This window comes from Rhea pennata, chromosome 5, assembly GCF_028389875.1.
Source record: "Rhea pennata isolate bPtePen1 chromosome 5, bPtePen1.pri, whole genome shotgun sequence".
Lineage (NCBI taxonomy): Eukaryota > Metazoa > Chordata > Aves > Rheiformes > Rheidae > Rhea > Rhea pennata.
Genome location: NC_084667.1, coordinates 44136118 through 44155120, shown reverse-complemented (window position 1 = coordinate 44155120; position 19003 = coordinate 44136118). Strand labels below are relative to the sequence as shown.

The following is a 19003-nucleotide window of genomic DNA, read 5'->3' as shown; positions in this document are numbered from 1 at the left end:
GAGTAGACGGTGATGGCAGAGGCGATGTTTTGTTATGTACTTCAGTATCACTTAGCATACAAGAAACCTGGCTCAACACTATGGCAATGCAGATTAAAAACTTGTTCTGTTTATCATAATCCTCCTGCCTGGTTGCCTAATTCTTGGGGAAGGAACTGCTGGCCCTGGAGACAGATCCTCAGTCTTTATAAAAATCATAGACTTATCTCAGGATTTATGTTTGATTCCACAGTCATCTAAGTAATGAAGCAATTAATAGGAGACATGCAGTGCAAGAATTGTACAATAGAAAACAAGAACTAGGTATTTAATTGGACAAAAAATGGACACTTTCTGTATTCTTCACAAATATGATAATGAGGTTTTAAAACTTTATAGGAATACTAAAATGCAATCTTTCAAAGCCCTTTTCCTCACTGTGTTTAGTTAGACTTGGACAAAAGTATAAAATGATGTTAAAGCTTCAACCTGTCAACCTTTTGCCCCAACCTTTTGCCCCAAGAAGCCTTTCTGTCAGGATTCAGGCCTTTTGCTATAGCTTTGTTCATTTGTTTGAAAAGTGAAAAGCCACATAGCCACAGAATAGATGAGTTTTAGAACACAGTTTGACATTTACACTCTTCCCTTACTACAGAGGCAACTTATGGGCTTAGCAGACGTAGTGGCCACCATTTATATGACCGGCATTAGTGCTAATGAATTCAATTCCAAATTACTTCAAGTAATTAACTGAGGCTTCAATTACTACAGACACATTTAAAAGGATCTCAGGCTCTCATTGCAACAGGCTTATGAATAAATCAAGATCTACTTTAATTTAAAACACAAGTGCAAAGGATTCACAACTACAGATGAGCAGGAACATTTGTTTCAAATTATAAACCTTTCTTTTAAAGTCCTGCTCTTTTGCATAAAAAAGCAGTATATCTGGAATACAGAAACATTTTACATCAAAATTTTTCCAGTGCAGCCAAGGAGGAGCTAAAGGAATTCATTTCAACCAACTTCATCAGCCTTAGGCATCTAATGTAGGCAAATCACCAATGATCCCTCTATTGTCCATAGGCAGAGAGGTATCAAGAGACAGTGATTTCATCCTACAGAATTTATTTAAGAAATTGGAGATTAATCACCCCCTGAAGGTGTTTCTCTTTCACCATGGTCTACAGAGGCAACCTATATGCTTAGTAGACTTAATGGCCACCATTCACATGGCCAACATCAGAGCTGATGAATTCCATCCCAAATTACTTCAAGTAATTAACTGAGGCTTCAATTTTGAAGCAGGGGTTTAACTGGAGTAAATAACTGGAGTGAATAGCAGAGGATAGGGATTTTTAACATCTTCTGAAGAAGATGCAGTTATGAGGTTAGTTTTTCTGAACCAGTAAGTCTGTCCTAAGAACAATTTAAATTCCAATAAATTTGCATTTCAGTTTCAAAATGGGATCTCAGTTTCACATATAAGACCATATTCTTGAGACCTCACAACAATACACATCATTACTGTACAATGCTACATCCTGACCCAGATCCAGTGACCTTGACTATCTATCTCACTGATCAAAAAAATTATCATACAAAATATCTAAAGCCATTAAAAATATTTGAAAGAGCTGCTTAGAGAACAAGTCACCTTGTGAACATACCATCAAAGGGATTGGGGCAGAGGGAGGAAGGCCATACCAATAACAAAACATACATCAAAAGTTTCCCTTCTCCCCATGTTTCGTAGTAGCAAACAACAGAGATAGAGGGCAACTGAATAGTCTCATCATGCAAACAAAAATCTACCCTGGGATACACAGGACAGCTGGATTTTTTTTAGTTCAGTCTCCTAGAGCATCCCCAAGTGCTACCCAACAACCACCTCAGAGCAGCATTTGTCTGCCTCTTCTGGGAGAAAGGCAGACAGGGGCCTGCAAGGGGAAGAGAGCAGTTTGGAAACCAAAATACAGGAACAAGCTGTCATAGACTCTCCTTGTTGAGCACACCATCTCCCTCCCATTTCAGCTAGCACTGGAGGTTTTGCATATGGTGAATTTGCAACAACAAGATTCTGTTGGCAGGAATAATGGTCTTCAGAGTCCCTTTTAAAGCCTGTATCCAAGGGTTTCTCCTCCAAAAGTTTAAGATCATGAAATGGATTGAAGATTGACCACGTGTTAGTCTTGTCACTAAACCATACATATTCCCCAGCAAAAAAAAGAAGCAGGTTGATGCAGGAGAACTATCCAAAAACAAATATATATCACATCTGCTTCCCAGGAAAATATGTACAATTTTCTAGGTTTATATTAGCAGAAAGAGATAAAATCTGTGAAAAAGTCTCAGAGAAAAAATTTGTGAAGTCTTTGTGCATTGATTGAGAGTTTAAAGGGGCCTTCTGCCCCAAAAATGTATGTTTGAGTCAGCTCAAGAATCCAGTGTACAACTAATAGAACAAAAATCACATTTCTCATGGGGAAATAAAGTTCCAGTTCAGTAGCCAGCAGCCAAGGTTTGAAGGAACTTGCAGACATTCAGGTAGACAACATCAGACCCTGTTTAAAAAAGCCATTCTTCAGAAGAAGCAATCCAGAAGTCATGAAATGCCTGCTTTGTTCTGGAGACATACTTGGTCTTACTTGGATCAGGCATGTATTGATTGTCTTCAGCAAAAGAAATGCCACAAAAGGCTGGGGCTGCAAGGAGAGTATTCACATTCATCTTCTAAAAGGATCACTGACAAGTCCCAAGCACCATTCATAGGATGAGATCTGTCTCATAAGAACCTGGTCTGTTGGTTTATTACTAAAATTACTTTTTCCTTGCATTTTCCCTTATGCAAAGTCAGCAGGTAGAAGTACGTTTTCTGTATTGTTGGATAAGGGGGACCAGGCACTCTGGAAGTCCTGTCTGGAGCAGAAAAGGGTGATCCAGGAGTTCTTGTGCTGTTGCTCTTCCTAGAGGATCCCGTGTCAACATCCTTTCCAAGAAGTCTCTCAGCACTGGGGAAGTCTGCGAAAAAGCAACCAACCAAGTCAACCCCAAAAAGGAATCAAGTAATAGTTTACTTGACAATAGATTGCTGAGGTAGGTTTGGTTAAAAAGGATCCTATATGTTTTAGCTTTTTAAGATTATTCCTGGCAGAAATGTAACAGGAGATATGATTTCATTTCAAATATGTTTTTTATGTACAGTAACAACTTCCTGTCACAGTAGGCGCAACATTCACACAGGTTGTTTTTCTTTCATGGGGCACAGCAAATGAAGCCTTGTCCTTCCGTCTAAAGTAATTTTGTTTCCCATTTTTTATTTATAACTGTTTCTCATTTTTATTTGCTTTTCTGCATTTCAGCTCAAAAACTCAGCAGACTTCCTGCTCCCTGGAGCACAATGCACATCATTTTGAGTGTGGAAGATTGATCAATGCATTCTTTTTCTAACAACAGAGTGTAGAAAATGTATTTAAACATGAATCCCAAACTGGTTTTGAAAGTCTGGTAATCTGGTGCAGTCAGTGCTACAATAATAAGCTTCAGAACAGTAGATCAAGAAAGCTACATGACCTTAGCACATTTGTCCTTAAAAATATGTGCACAGAAACCTGTTGAGGAGGTCTAAGAACCATGAACAGGCACTGCAGATCTCATGCTGGTAATACTCCTTGGTATCATTAAAACTGAATGAGTTCAGAACACACGGCCATACCTTACATACTTTAATGCCACTAATTACCCATTTTAGATTGGGGGCATTTTCACTGCTCTGGTTAACTAAGAGATGGATCATGAAATACTGTTCACACTGAGCTACTACGTATTTCATGAAAGCTCTGAATGACTTCACTGTGATTGTTAGAGGGAGAAAGCAGAACACAGCTAAACACTAGTGCCAGGATCCAGCCTTTATCACTCCATCCATAAAGTTCCCTACAGGTTAGCAGGCAGCAGTGACTATTTCAAGTGGTTGCCATTGAACCTGTTGCATCCAGTGCTACACTAACTGACCACAGTGAGCTGTAATTGAAAAGGAAGGCTGAATCTACAGCTGCTGCTGAGCTCCACATAGGCAGCGGAAAGATGGGAGGATGGCCACAGCCCTGTCGATCCTGAGGTTTGCTGGAAGTCAGTTTGTTTCCAGGACACTGCAGAGCACAGCAAGACCGTAAACAGCACTGGCTTTCCACAGCCCATGGCGGGGTCATTTCCCCACGCTGACCACATGCCCTGGAGAAGTGCACCCAGACCAAGACTGGCTTCACACTGTGTACAGAGTACAAGTATGGGTCCAAAATGTGACCTAGGAATTTTAATTGGTGTTGCAGAGGAAATCCAAAAGACAGCAGCTGTTGATATTTCAGTGCATACTGTTTGTTCAGTATTCTACTCTGCTAAATAATTCAGTTTTAGCAGCTGCAGATATTCAAATTAACTGGAAAGGCCAGACAGCTCAGAATGCTGCAGAAATTATTTGATCTCAAAGGCTTGGACTGAAATGAAAGGAGGACTGCTCTAGTGAGGACTAAAAGGTAATAATTGGATTTCCTATGTCACTGCTAGCTTTTCTTAAGAAACCATGAAGTTGAGCTAATCATCAAAGCAACTGCAGTGTCCTCCATGAGCTACTGCCTGCTTAAGCTCTCCTGTTCTGACCACAAAGCAGCCTCTGAAGTTCTAGTCCTCCACTGATATCAGCAAGATACTAACTTTTGATTCCACTCGAAGCAGTTTTGATTTGCTCAAGTGACCTTAAATTATTTGGGCTATTTCCCAAACAAGCCACTAGCTGTCAGCAGCAGCCTGCATCCTCTGAGGCACCAGGAACAAAAAAGTTCCCCAGGAAGCAAGTCCTAACAAGACCACTTTCACAGTCAGCTTCATGGAGGACAGCTGATACCAGTGACCATCTACCTGAACCTTAGCAATTCAGTTTCTTCATGATAATCAGGTTCACAAATACTTTGCCAGTATGCTCACCCTGTGGAAGTTTTTCAGTCTGGGAGGAGGGCTGTCACGGAGTCTCTTCATTGCCTGGACCGGAGAATCACTAAAATAAGGGGGTTCCCCATCTACCATCTCTATCACCATGATCCCCAGCGACCAGATATCCACCTGTGGGAGCCAATGTCATATCAATACAAACAGTCCAGAGTAATATGTCCCTTGCTTGGTTGCTTTCACAAGCCTATAACATCCCAATATGACAAACATTATTTGAGAAAGTAAAACATTAACCCACTTAACACTATTTGATCCCTTCCTGCAGCTCAACAAAGATGGCTTTCCAACCTAGGACTAAGCTATGCCTGTGTTGCAACATGCAAAGGTCTGCAAGTAACTGCTTGTGCTACATTTGGTTTGCTGGTAAACAAAACTAATCAGTCTGCTGCCACCTGCCCCATAACTTCAAAGCTCCCATCTGCATTTTCTCCACTCTCCTCCTCTCCCTTCATGGCATAAGATTGATTTACTGTTGCATATCATGTCATCTGCTGCTTCTTGCTAACATCTGTCCACACTATGGCAGATAAAGGCCTATTCCAAGCTTCAGGAATAGCATCAAAATAAGGTTATACCCTGTTCCCTGAAGCAGAATGTGCTAGTGTCTTTTTTTAAAAACATTTTAGGAAATACTGATTTTGTTACAATCAAATATGAAGTCATATGTTTTAAAAAGGCCCAAAATGATCTCCCTCAAAGAGCCAACAGTTACTTTCCTATGACACCTCAGGATATCATATGCTAGTTCTTATGATATTGGATGATATTAGGAAAGTGTTCTCTTACTTCAGTAGTGTATGGTATCCTTGCAATAACTTCCGGAGCCATCCAGTAGGGAGTTCCTACTAGGGACTTTCTTTTAGGTACATCTTTACTGATCTGAGCACAGAACCCAAAATCTGAGAGTTTCACCTGTACAAAGAGAAAAACAACCCACCTTGAACATAATTTTTAAACAACACAGAGGGAACCACCAAAGATAAAGAAGACAAAGGAGGTAAAAGGATGAGGTGGAAACACGAGATAGCGAACAGAAAGGAAATAAGGAGACAGTCTGAGGCTAAAGTAGCAGAAAACAGGAAACAACCTGTATAAGGAAACTTACTCTTCCATCTAGGGTCAGAAGAATAGAGTCACTTTTAATGTCTCGGTGAATGACCCCCTGAGAGTGAAGATACGCAAGAGCCTGCAGCACTGATTCACACACTGTTGCAATTTGCTCCTCATTCAGCCTGAAATTAAAGACAGAGGTCTTTAGCTGCATTGTACCCGGCTGTGGATAGTACTAATATAAAAATCCTCTTAAAGGTGCAGTGCAGTTTTGAAGTTAATCTGTAAAAATATATTTTGATTCTCCATGACTAGGACAATGATACCAATTAGCATATGCTTAAGAGAATTGTCAAAAGCCAAATCAAGACAAAGCCTGGACTACATTCTATCACTAAACATTTTTCTATTATAGGGCAGAAGTAGGGAAGGACTGGAAACCTTGTCTGATGACTATCCTTTACTGTTGAAAACATTTTTGTCTTAACGTCAGATTACAAATAAGACATTGTAATTTCTGAATTTTAATACTTCCTGTGTTGGCATACTGAGTGTGAGTACTAAAGAACCTTATCTTTACAAGTTCTTGTTGCCTGGAATACCACACAGGAAGCCTCATGATCAAGTGTAAGAAGTAAAAATGAAAGTTATTTCTTATAACTGTGGCCAATGAGAGCATACTCCACCCATTTATACTGACAGAATTGTAGAGGTTAAATATTTCAAAGAATAGATAGAGTACTCTATTTCAGTGCTTTTGCCTCTCAGCCTGCCTCTAACAGTTGTTTCAGACCCTTCTCAGTTGAGAGCATAGGAGTGCATATGATACCTCCTCAAATCCAGCTCTGCAAGTAAGACTGAGGAGGAAAGCAGTTTTGAAGGTGCCTTTGTGCAGACTGCTCCAGCACCTCCTGAATACGGGAGAGTAATCTCTACACACTGACATTCATGAAGGAGTTTGATTATTATCTGAGAGACTACTTTCTTTTCTATTCCATGTCGCATTCTACCAAACTGATCTTGAAGCTGTGACCAGGGCACTGCCTATCATGGTTGCACTGTGCCATGCCAGCAGCAGGAACCTATCTAAAGGGTGGCAGTATGATTTAACCTCTAATGAGAGAGGGACAAAGTCTAACCATGGACTTCTCTAATACAGAACTCAACCTATCTAGAAACAGTTCTTGCTTTTTGTTACATAGTGCACGAGCAATGAGAAAAGCTAATACTTTTCTGTACTCTGTGGTTCTACCAGATAAAAAAGAAGTATACTTTTAGCTTATAAAGTATAGAATTTGGCTTCAGACAAGTGACTGCTGAAAGATTACTGAGGGATTATCTCACTCCTTGAGATGCAAATCGGTTATCACCTTCAGCAAATATTTAATGAGCGGAAAAAGGGTGTTTTTTCTTTCTGAAAAAAATGATAAAGGCTTGCAGCTTGCTTTTGGTAAATGTTATGGTTATAACAAATCCTGTTGCCACTCTGCAGAAAAACAAGCCTTAAAAGGTTCAGAGGAAGGCTTACTCACACCTAGGCTGAGATCCCACAATAGCATTCAATCTAGTTGGTGCACATAAGCTAAACGGACCTTCACAAACCTCTTCAAAATAGTTTTATCGATAGTTCCCTTGGTTCTACTAATAAGAGCTAAGAGATGCAGAGCTGCACTTGCTCTGCATTGCCATAACTCAGCATCTTTCAGAACCACATGTTCATTTCCAGTCTGTGAGCAGGAACATTGCTTTCAGTGAAGCACTGGTTCTCAGTCCCTGAGATGAGCCTCTGTACTCACAAATCTAGAAGGTCTGGCCAGCTGAGTATCTCCAAGACACTCCTTATTTCAGGGGCTGTAGATGTGACAGGGGACAACATGGAGTTTTTTTCCTCCCAAACACATCACAGATGAGCACCCAAAATAGAGAACCCAACAGAACGAGACATATGCCCTAACTCCACCACAGGATCAGTAAAGGCCAGCCAAAGCATATAAGTGAATAAAATAGACATACTACAATAAAGAAAGTAAATACAATTAGTGCTAGCAATACTAGCCTAATTATAATCCAGTTAAAGTTCTGAGTCTTCATAAAGAGAAAGGCTCATTCTGCGTATGTTCTGGGTCAGTCTTTTCGTGGCAGGAGTTCTCTGCAGCAATTTACAGCCTTACTGGACTACAGAAAGAAGGGGAAGGTGCTCACAGATAATGCAAAATCATCACAGCTGCATCACCAGAATGCTTTGTGAGTGGGACTCTACACAGGCCATTTGGAGAACAGCTTGTTTGCCCTACAGAAATGCTTTGGGTATTAATGACTATGAAGTGGCGTGGATGCGAAAACAAATTTAGAAGAGTGAGCAGCTGCTGTAAATATTTACTGCTATCTTTATGAAATTTGAAAAGGAGTCCAGATATCAAGACTCTGCTTCAGTTCTCCAGAACAGTTAGCCACAAATTCAACCTCACTAAGATTTTGCCATAGAAAATTATTTCTGGGTGTTCTTTAATAGTTAGTCAATGAGTTTCCTGGCCAGAATACAACGTAACTAGTACATGATACTTTTTATGCATACTGTGTTTTACAGAGAAGGTGATCAAGTGGATGAATATTGGATATGTGAAGAGATCAGTACTGTAATGGATTCCCTTCGTCTACATCAGAAGTATTATCGCACATTTCAAATGGATCAACAGGTATAAAGTGTAGTAGTTTGAGGGCACTGCAGTTACAAGCATCAAGATCTTTTGGGGAAATCATTCTCTCCAGAAATCGCCACTCTGCTGCTCTTGCCTGTCAGGTGGGGACAAGTGTTGGTGGTTTGGGGTTCTGCTTCATACCTGATCTGAGACACGATGTCTGTAAGGGCTCCTCCCTGCAGAAATTCCATCAGCACCCAGAGCTCCTCTCCCACTAGGTAGCTCTTGTACATCTCCACTACGTTGACATGTTGGTAGTCCCTCATTATCACTACCTGTAATAACACAAGGGACAGTTCTCCACTACACCATCACTAACAAAGCATAATCCTACCCCCAAAAGCAAGCATGCAGCACCCTTTAAGCACAATGCAGTACTCGCTCCATCATTCTTCGGCTTGGTACTAGCATTAAAAGGAAGATGTCTCTTGCTCGTCTCTTCTTTTTACTACATCTATTGCTACCATGGCTTTATGGTGGATAGCAAAACCTAATTTCTCATTACTATATTCACCTCATTAAAAAGGAGTTCCCGGCGCTGCTGCTTTCTCAGATCCATCATTTTCACTGCCACCTGCCGCCCTGAGTGCTTCTCTCGAGCAATACAGACAATGCCTGTGGACCCTTCACCGATCTTCATGTAGTTCTCCAGCAATGTCCGGGGGTCCCCTTGGTCCACTACCATCCTGAGGGCAGCTTTGAACTGCTCGTGAGTTACAACCACTGGGTCCTCACTAGCCAGCTGCCCTTTCGCAGAAGAGTCCTGGGGAAGGTGAAGATTGCTAGAACTAGTCTGAGTTTGTCGGTTTCTTGGAGACCCTGCTGGTGATGGTCTGCCTTGTGGCAATGCAATTGTCTTCTCCGCTGTTGGTGATTTCTGGGGGGTTCCAGCTTCTGAGATCATCATGGAGAAATTGGGTGCAGGCTGATCAGATGGAAGGGACTGGGCTTTGGCTGCAGGGCTGCATGGTGAACCCCACTGCTGGGGCCTGAAGAAAGCATTAGGCTTTGGAAAGAATGAATATGAAAGCAGAAGAAAGAAAAAGTGATGGTTAGATTAACAAGACGAAGTTACAGACATCAGCTGCATGTTATGCCACACTAGCGTAATATATTTCGCAGCAGACTGGAGTAAAGAGCTCTAGGTTCTTGTCTTCAAACCTGTACAAGGTGTGCTGCATGACTAGGGGCAAGCTACGTGACCCTAGGTTTTCAAGAATCAGTTACAGGACAGGTGCTATACTTCGAGGGCATCCAAATTTGGGCAGTTTATGAAAGGGCCTTGTCTTCAGAGAGCTAAATCTTGGTGCATGTCTGAAAAAATAAAAAGAAAAGCTGCTAAAAAGTATTCCAACCTTGCCACTAAAACATAGGTTCAATCTGAATTTCAGGGAATTTGAAAATCCTGTATCTCTCTGTGCCTCTGATGTTTCTATATATAAAAGGAGAAGAGATTCATGCCAGAGCTGTAAATTACTTTGATGTCTTGGCCTAATTCCCTTAGGGTAATTACACTCTGCCTACTTAAAACTCTCCCTGCACCTTCCACTAGTACCTGCAGAGCATGTCAATCGATCAGATAGAGAATCAGTCTTCGGCTTTGAGAAAAGCACCATGAATCAGAACAGCTGTAGGTGACCAGCTGACACTTCCAGCTGTGCAGACCAGCCACCTTGCTGTACTATTGACTCACAACTGGCCTACAATGGCTCTGAATTAGCAGTGCTCCTTCCTCAAGCATCTGAGGCTCTCTAGAAACCTCCCACTCAAGTACCAAGCAGGCTCAGCCCTGTTTACATTACAAGATCTAATAAGATCACAGTCATAGATAATGTGGCTCCAGGATATACATTCCCATGCTAGCAGTATGCACAGGTCTCCCAAGAAGCATAAATTTGAAATGCTAATACTCACCCTGCCAATGTTGACTGATTAAAATTCAACAATATCTTACAGGTTTGGTATAAAGTAAGTTAGAGGAGTTGACTAGGAAGCAACTTCAGAAAGAGCAAATCAACCATTTATATCACAGGACAAAACAAAAAATTGAAGCAACAAGCCTATATTATTAAAGGCTATGGGAACTGAAGACTGCCAACAGAGAGATTTTAAAAAGACCACTCATTTTCTCTGTCTCAGAGAAAGCAATTGTATAGAATTTAATTATACACACTTTGTTTTTTAATCAAGGATTTTTGGCTAGAGTAAAATCTGCAGAAGTCTAAAATGGGTATGGCTCATTCTCACAAACACACATACACTCTGACATGTGAAAGTATGATTTAGTAGGTTCTGGCACTTGTGGTGCAGGAGTGCACAAACACAAACTGCCAGTCAGAAGTCACTTCCTCCTCATTTACCAGCTCCACTCCTACAGTCCTGCAGAGACATGCTCATAGCAATGATGTATGTATTTCTCAACTCTTGTTTTGACTCCGGAGAGAAAAAAAAAGGTTTTATATAACCTAGAGCATGCAGAAGGACACAACATATATGCAAGCTCACACATGTCTGTCTAACCACATGCATTATTTCCTGCTTTGACAATTTGTCAGCCCCTACACCCACATCTTCAGTCTCTAGACACTTGAGATGTTACTAGTTGTCCATCTTCTTCCTCCCATATTGGATCATGAGCAAAGAGCACTCCATCTCAAGCCGGTTATGTTCCCTCCCCATTTCATCTGCAGTCATGCATTTCCTCCACATCACAATTATACATCCTCCTTTCTATTTGTGAGGGAGACTGAGATTTTCATCACAGGGGGCTGTTAAGAACAGCTTAGATAAACAATGGTCAGCCCAGATTCTTCACTGGACCAAGGGGGTGGACAAGATTGGCCTCAAGGTCTTCCTTACTCTTTTCCTCGCTTAAATAGCTGAAGGACAAACCCCCACAAGCACTTGCACTCTCACTGGTAACCTTTACTCCTTCTGTTAAGAGTACAGAGGCAGAGTAAAAATGCTCTTGCTAGAGAAGAAAGAGCTGGTCAGTTCTCCTGAGTGCTCAAGGACAGGCCTTCAGCTACTATAAATCAGCCTGGAGTCACTCAGACAGCAGGTAAGTGTGGTTTGTGCTACGTAAAAACTGCATTCCTTTAAAAATCCCACTGCCAGCACTGACTCCTTCCAAAAGCACACCTGCAGTGAGAATGCTGGCTTTGAAAGCCTCAAGTCTAAATGCAAGCAATCCTGGGCTGAGCTTTGTCAGAGGGAACCCCACCCTGCAGCACATTAGAGCAGTCGGTTTTGTTGGGCCAGTGGATCTTGCCATCTTTTTCCAACTTCAGGGACTCAACATCTGTTAAAAATTAGCCTGGCCTAACAACAGCCTGGTGCAGCCTCTGCAAGCACTTGCCATTTCTGCAAGGATACCAAGTTTTGGGTTAACCTGGGATGAGTTACAAGCTGTGTCCATAAGGGCTGCATTTCCTATCCAGTAACAGTAACCAGAGCTTTTCTCCTAGTTTAATAAGAACTGAGTCATTCATTTAGGACATTTTTCCTGAGGGATATGTAGCTATGAGCTGTCCAATCCTTACCAAGAACCAATAGTCAGAGTTCCTGTTTGACAGTACTGTGGGTGCCAGTGCAAACATTTCTGTTGTAGGCAGGTTGGCTGCTACAGCTATAACCAACAAATTTGCCTGAAGTAGTCCTAATTTACACAGGCAAAAGCTTACGTTACTACTATAAATTATGGCAATTTCCAAATGGCAAAAGCACGTGTATGTTAGTATGAATGCATTTAACTTACGATTTTACTACTACAGAAAGGCAAAAATGAAAATGTCACCTACCTCCTTCCCAACCTGGACTCCCCCAAGCACAGCTCTGCTAACAAGCCTTTCTCATGTAGATCTGGTTGCAGTTCTGAGCTATTCCTAGCAGTAGATGTTGTGAGGCTTACAAAGAGTATATGCTTCCTCTGCTGTCTGGCCAGGACTACTTTGATTCCACCATTAATCATAATACTAACATTGTTTGCAACTAAAATTGTTCAGCTGTGTAAGTAACCTCTGGAATTGTAAGGTCACCATTGCAAACAATTAAAAATACTGAATACCTTTATCTGCAGGGAAGGGCCCAACTTGTTTGAGCCACTGGATGAAGAGAACATGCTTCGTAATAGCCTTCTTTTCAAGCTGTTTTCCCTCGATTTGGAGCTTGGACTGCCCTCTCCTGAGGGCCTGGAGTTTGCTTGTCCCACTAGACAAGATTGAGGCCAGCAGTCTTCCGAGCTCTTTTTTCCAGGCTTATCACTCTCCCCTAGTAGAGTTGGTGCATGCTGCAAACCGGAGGCACGTTGGCTGCAGCTACTGTCAGTACCTTGAAACTCTGAAGGCCCAAGGGACTGAGCTTTCATTACCATACCATTGGGATGAGACTGTCCATCCAACCTGGGTTTATAATCTGGCCACATAGTCTGCCTCCGGGTTATCTTGGTTCCACCATTGCAATTGAGGTAGTTTCCATGTTTGTCTGCCCAGTCTACGTCTGGGCTCTGAAGATACATGTCCGGGGATCTGTCTTCCCCCAAGAGCCCAAGTGACTGAGCTCTCCTCCTGCTGGTTGGGCTCCTTCCCCTTAGAGTGTTGGAACTGATGGCAGAAAGCTTCTGAATATCGTTGAGTATCCCAGAGATATAGCCTTCCACTTCCACAGTGCTGCCCCTCACCACAGTCTGTGAAACAGAGGTAAGGGGGGAAGCAAAGTTAGAGCTCTGCAATTTGAGGTTCAGTGTATCTTGACAGAAGTTAGATTTCATCTATCAGGCCAAAGAGGATTCAGTGAATTTAGGAAAAAAGGTTTTGGAAGCTGAGAGGTTTTTTTGCTTCTTTATTGAGAGGAAAAAAGGATTCACTGGGTTTATACACTTTAGTATCACAGAGATAGCACTGCTTTCAGCCAGAACAGTGAAGTTCTACTGCTGCACCCACATGCTAAAGCGCAGCATAAGAGCAAAGCTGGGGTGTTTTTAGCACTTCTGACATTCTTGTGCTGAACTTGTGCTAGGCTTCACCACTAATTTAGGCTTAATGGGCCCCCAAGTGTATTATTTCTCAGAAGTTCCAGCATGCCTTAAACTCCATCTGCAAAAATCACCCTGCTATTCCAGTACAAGGTTCAACTCTCTCCTGTAGCTCTCTCCATAGTATTGTAATTAGCCTCCTTTAGTTTGGTTCTAATTCTGGTTCTCTACAGTTTTTACTAACATATCTTGATCCTGACTAGTGAAGACCACACCGTTCCAACACTGCATCCCTCCGCTATTCTGCCAAGCCATTATAATTAAAAGTGATGAACAAAGGGTCACAGTTGCTCATAATTGCCTTTTAAGTAAACAGTGAAGAATAAGGCTTCCATCCAAACAAGCAACAGCACTGTGAAAGTAGGCCATTTGAAGCTGTTGGTATATTATGTAGTCTTCTACATTGTTTATTCTGGAACTGAGAAGCTTATAGAAGCTTTTTTAGTTGGCAAACTAAAAATTTTTTAGCTGGCAACTAGAATGTTTCATTTCTTCATAGAAATTCACTGAGGAAAATCCTTCCCTGGAGTGATGGCAATCTCCTATTTGCAAACAAAATGCAGGAGGCCTTCTAAAGATGCTGAATTAATTACACCAAGTTTAGCGGGTGCAAAACAGCAGCTCTGGCAATTTCAACAGAATGCTACCACAGTGCACAAAATGAGCACCCAGTTTGCTCCATATCCAAAAAACCAAGGTGAGGTAGAAAGATTTGTCAAACTGAACAAAAGACAATCCAACTCAGAGCATTGTATACACATCACCTGCAGGAGGCAATTTCTGTTCTTCAGTCCTATTGTAGCAATACACCTCCTTCACTGTATACACACACCTTCCTCCCCAGCCCAAGCTACTGTCAAGTAAACAACATGTTTAGGACACTGACTCCTCAAATTGGTTCCATCACTTCTGCACCAAACCTGACAGGGAAAAAATACAAAGAGTAAACAGTCAGAAACCCAGCCTCTAAAATCTGCCAAGGGCGTGGGAAAAGTCTTCTCTCCCTCTGAAGTCATAGAAATTCAAGACTAATTTTCGTATATCTTACTATTTCAGTTGGTTAAGAGCAGTAGTTAATAAATGAATTGGCGCAGGGATAGATGTAAAGTCCATGTCCCCAGGCCACAGAACATTCAGCAGGATGGCTCCATATCCTTGCTCATGCTTGCCCAGGGCAGCATTCATTTATGGTTCAATATTTTTCCAATTAGGAAAAAGAATATCTCAAAATTAGAAGAAATCTCAAGAGGCCATCTAATCCAGTCACTCTTCCAAATTAAACAGACCAAAACTCTCCCAGAAATTTTTTTTTCTAACCTGTTCTTTGAAGAAAAGCTTTCCAATGACAGTGATACTATGGCCTCTCCAAACAATCCATCCACCTCACCTTCTAGTTAAAAACTTCTTAATATTAAACTTAACTCTCTCCTGCTGCTCTTCTGGCCCATTATGTCTGTCCTGTCCTCAGTGAACAGAGAAGATGTGAATTAGATGCAAGATTAGCTGCATGGAAGATTTGAATTAGGCACAAGATTAGCTGCACTTTGCAGCCATGTTTGAAGAGTGCATCCGATTAATTAAAAAACATCCAAATTTGAACCAGTCTAATATTCTTACAGTTGATCTAAATCTTGAGCAACCTTCTTGATCAAGATTTAGAAGTGATATATTTAAACAAGATTTAGAAGTGATATTTTTAAAAAGAAGAGTATCATTTTACAAGGGAAACGTAGTCTATTTCAAAAAAGCAAAAACAATGATGGTTGAATCCAGGACTCTGCCCTCTCCAAGCCCAGTAATGGGGTCAGCTTAACAGGGGCAATTTGCCCTAAAAAGAAAGAAAAAGAAAGAAAAAGAAAGAAAAAGAAAGAAAAAGAAAGAAAAAGAAAGAAAGAAAAATAAGATTTTATTGTTTGAATCACTGAACGGGAATTTATTAAAATGAATTTTGGCAGAAAGAATTAGCTATGTGATGCAGTCTAACAGAGGTATTTGTATGGGTACTTAATGGGGAAGAAAACAGTATTAATTTAAGCTTCTGCTTTAGTTTTTAAAGACTGTTGTATAGTCTAGCCTTGTTCTCCTAAAGTTTTTTAACTCTTCCCAGCTTTTACTATCTACAGTTTAATAAACTTATTCTCTATCCTGTCATTCTAGTCATGGATGGAAGTGCAGACCAGAACCAGACTCAGGACAAACTCCCATAAATCTCTTCCTGCATATTTCTTTGCTGACAGTGACACCTCAAACAATTCTTTGAACACATTTTTCCTCCTACTTAAGAAAAAACTTCGCTAGTTTGTTCTAGGAGTGCTATAGATGACACTGTCAAGAGCCTAACTGAAGTCAAGATATAGGAGATCTATCATTTTTTCCTGTCCCAAAGCCTGTTACCTTGTCACTGAAGGAAATTGGGTTGCTTGATATGATTTGTTCTTGACAAATCCATGCTGACTGCTAGCTATTACCCTGTAATCTTCTTGCAAATAGATTACTTGCTTATTCGTTCCAGTTTCTGGGAACTGAAATTATTCTGACTGATCTATACTTCCTTGAATTTCTTAGGCTCAGCTGACTTGAGGGTATCTAACTTATCTAAGAAGTCTTGTGTTCTTTTCTTATTCTAGCCTAAGTTATTATGCCTTTGTGCTGCTGTTAATTGTTAGCCCACTGATCACAGTTAACCTTTCCAATAAAGACTGAAGAAAAATCATTAAACATTTCAGCCTTCTCAGTGTCTTCTGCTATTAGCTCTCTCCCACAATGAGCAGTGAACCAATTCTTTCCTTTATCATCCTCCTCCTCCTCAGCACACTTACGATCTGTTGCCTTAGTGCCCTTTATGTCCTTTGAGAATAGCATCTCTATTTGTGCCTTGGCCTTCCAGTTTTGCCTGTACATAAATTTCTTTTTTATTTGTCCTTTATGGCTTGACCTAGTTTCCACCCTTCAGAGCAATTCTGCTGCAGTTTAAGCTCATTACAGAGCTCCTGATCTAACCAACTTGGTCTCTTATTACACATCCTATCTCTTCTCTGGACTGGGTCCTATCTCCTACTACATTTTGATCCTTGAAGCAGATTCCGGACACCATAAGGCAGATGGCAATACCTCCTCCTTTTTTCTTTTACCTCTTCTTCCTGAGCAAGTATTTCTTAAATTGTCTTGATCATTATTCTGCTCAGAGATCCTGATACTCTATTTAAATACTGTAACTTTGATTTTGCATTAATACTTCCAGGCAGTCCCTTTTACTCCCACATTCTAAGCATCTGTACACAAAAGACTACATTCAACGGGTTGACAATTATTTTCCATTACAACCTTCCTGAAGTCCAAGCAGTGATAACCGTATTTTATAGTCCACCCTTCAGGTTTTAGGCCCTGCAGTGCTTTTAAATTGGAAACAAAACTTTCCCATGGACTAGTAACACTTTAAACACAATAATTCTGTCATCATCTTTCATTTCCTTTTTCAAGAGATTTTCATCAACCTCCCAGTCTGGCTTTCTTCACAGCAGGTCCCTACAGTCACCTACAAACACGTGATCTCCTGATAAGCATTATCAATGGTCATCCAAGGTAACGATCTAAATTCAAGGATCAGCAGTAACTTGTTCCTCCCTAATGAAGGACTTGCTCTAGAAAAATTGGCCTGTCTACTAGGTCCTATTTTCTGTTAAACTGCTATTTTATAAACCTTTTTCATCTTAATCCTACTTTAGTTTAGCTCCCTATTGAGGGTTAACAGTGGTCAAAGGTCAGTAAATTAGGTTGAGCTCTCACTCAGCAGCAAAGAGCAAGCAAAATTCTGTCTTCCGTTTGCACTCATTTAATGACAAAAAGCAAGCTAGAACCAGCTATCGTGCTCTCTCTCTTTCATTCAGCCATCCATGAACAGCAGGCTAGGGCTACCCAGCTCTCTCCCACTCGGGCTTCCCTGTCAACTCAATCACCAGCCAAATTTGCTCACCCACGGGAATGACAAACATGCTAAAACAGGTCCCTCCATGAACTCTCCTCTTCACTTCCTTGAATGACAGTTGACATATCCTAGTCTCTGACAGATACCAAGAGAGCTTTCACAGGTCCTTGTTTTAGTGACGGGCTGCCAGCTGGTTAGTTGAACAGTGACACAACCACAGTTAAGGACACTACTCTCCTTAATTATTTCTGATGAAGTTACTATCTCCCTAAGAGAAGACAGTGATATCAAAGCCCAATCCCTGCCATCCACTGAATTCCTTACCCTGCCTTGAATATATATTGGTTCGTGGAAACATTGCCTCAACTTGTGCCTCCTTGCTCATCTAGTGAGCAGGAAAGATAATAGCTTTCTTCTTACCTTCATAGGCTGGAGTTGCAACCGGGTGATCCTTGAAGGGTCTACCACTGGCTTTGGCCGCCTCAGCGTGTCTAAAATATTCTGCCATTGAGGTGGAAGGCCCACAAATTTGCCCTCCTTGGGGTCAAATGAAGTGTGGACCCGATGCTCAAAGTTCTGTGGAGCTGAGATCTCAGGGCGTTTCTTCTTCCTCTTGCGGAACATGATGCCTGCATCAGAGAAAGCAGTCCCATCAGTGCTCTTGAATGTATAGGAATGATCTGCCCAGTCAGTAACATCATATAGTAATTACATTAATTAATTATACTAAAAATATTCTCCAGTGACAAGTACTTTAACAACATAGCTGACACGACCATCTGCTTTTTGCAGACCTGGAAATAGAAGCAAAGAGAGAGCAATGACTTTCTCAAGACCACCCAGCAGGTCAATGGCTGAGCTGAATACAAACTTCTCAGATTTCTGATGACCTTTTCAGTGCTTTATCCACTGTGAAACAGTGCTCCTATTTCAGAAAAAAACGACCAGCTACTGTAACTATGGCTGAACTCCTACCACTTTGTTTTCTTTTACTGCTATAGATCTATTTTGCCTGATATAAAAATTAAACAATATATAATAGATACATATTTATATTTTACAGGTTTGTATTTATGTAAAGGTTTGGCTTTAGAGTCCACACAGTAAGGCAGCCTTTAGCTATAGCTTTAGATTTAGCTACAAACTTAGAATGGAGGGGGCTTATGAAGAGATTACATGCAATCACAGAACTACAACCTTGTTAGAGTAAGACATGGTGAGACAGCTTGCATAGCTGGAGGACTGTGATGGATGGATAGATACAGTCTCTTCAGGAAAGAGGGACAGGGAAAATGGGGGAAGAGAGTGCCC

The 19003-nt window shown here is 41.1% G+C and overlaps 1 protein-coding gene across 2 annotated transcripts; it reads right to left on the bottom strand.

Annotated features, from left to right (window-relative positions):
• Nucleotides 1-644: 644 nt before the first annotated feature.
• On the bottom strand, nt 645-18319 carry PAK6 (p21 (RAC1) activated kinase 6). 2 transcript variants are annotated; one of them, XM_062576860.1, is made up of 8 exons: nt 18113-18319; nt 12802-13419; nt 9250-9741; nt 8877-9010; nt 6092-6218; nt 5773-5898; nt 4963-5097; nt 645-3000 (listed from the first exon to the last, which is right to left on the bottom strand). In XM_062576860.1, the coding sequence occupies exons 1-8, from the start codon at nt 18314-18316 to the stop codon at nt 2833-2835; spliced, it is 2004 nt and encodes a 667-aa protein (XP_062432844.1). In that variant the 5' UTR covers nt 18317-18319; the 3' UTR covers nt 645-2832. The 2 variants fall into 2 exon arrangements, with proteins under 2 accessions (XP_062432844.1, XP_062432843.1); XM_062576859.1 differs by lacking the exon at nt 4963-5097 and having other exon boundaries at nt 18113-18316.
• Nucleotides 18320-19003: the final 684 nt, after the last annotated feature.

Coding starts and splice junctions, on each gene's coding strand:
- PAK6 (XM_062576860.1), bottom strand. CDS start 18,316: ATGTTCCGCAAGAGGAAGAAGAAACGCCCTGAGATCTCAGCTCCACAG. Junction 9,011..9,249: donor GGGAACTCCTTTTTAATGAG/GTGAATATAGTA, acceptor GTGTTATTACAG/GTAGTGATAATGAGGGACTA. Junction 5,098..5,772: donor GGATACCATACACTACTGAA/GTAAGAGAACAC, acceptor TGGCTCCCACAG/GTGGATATCTGGTCGCTGGG.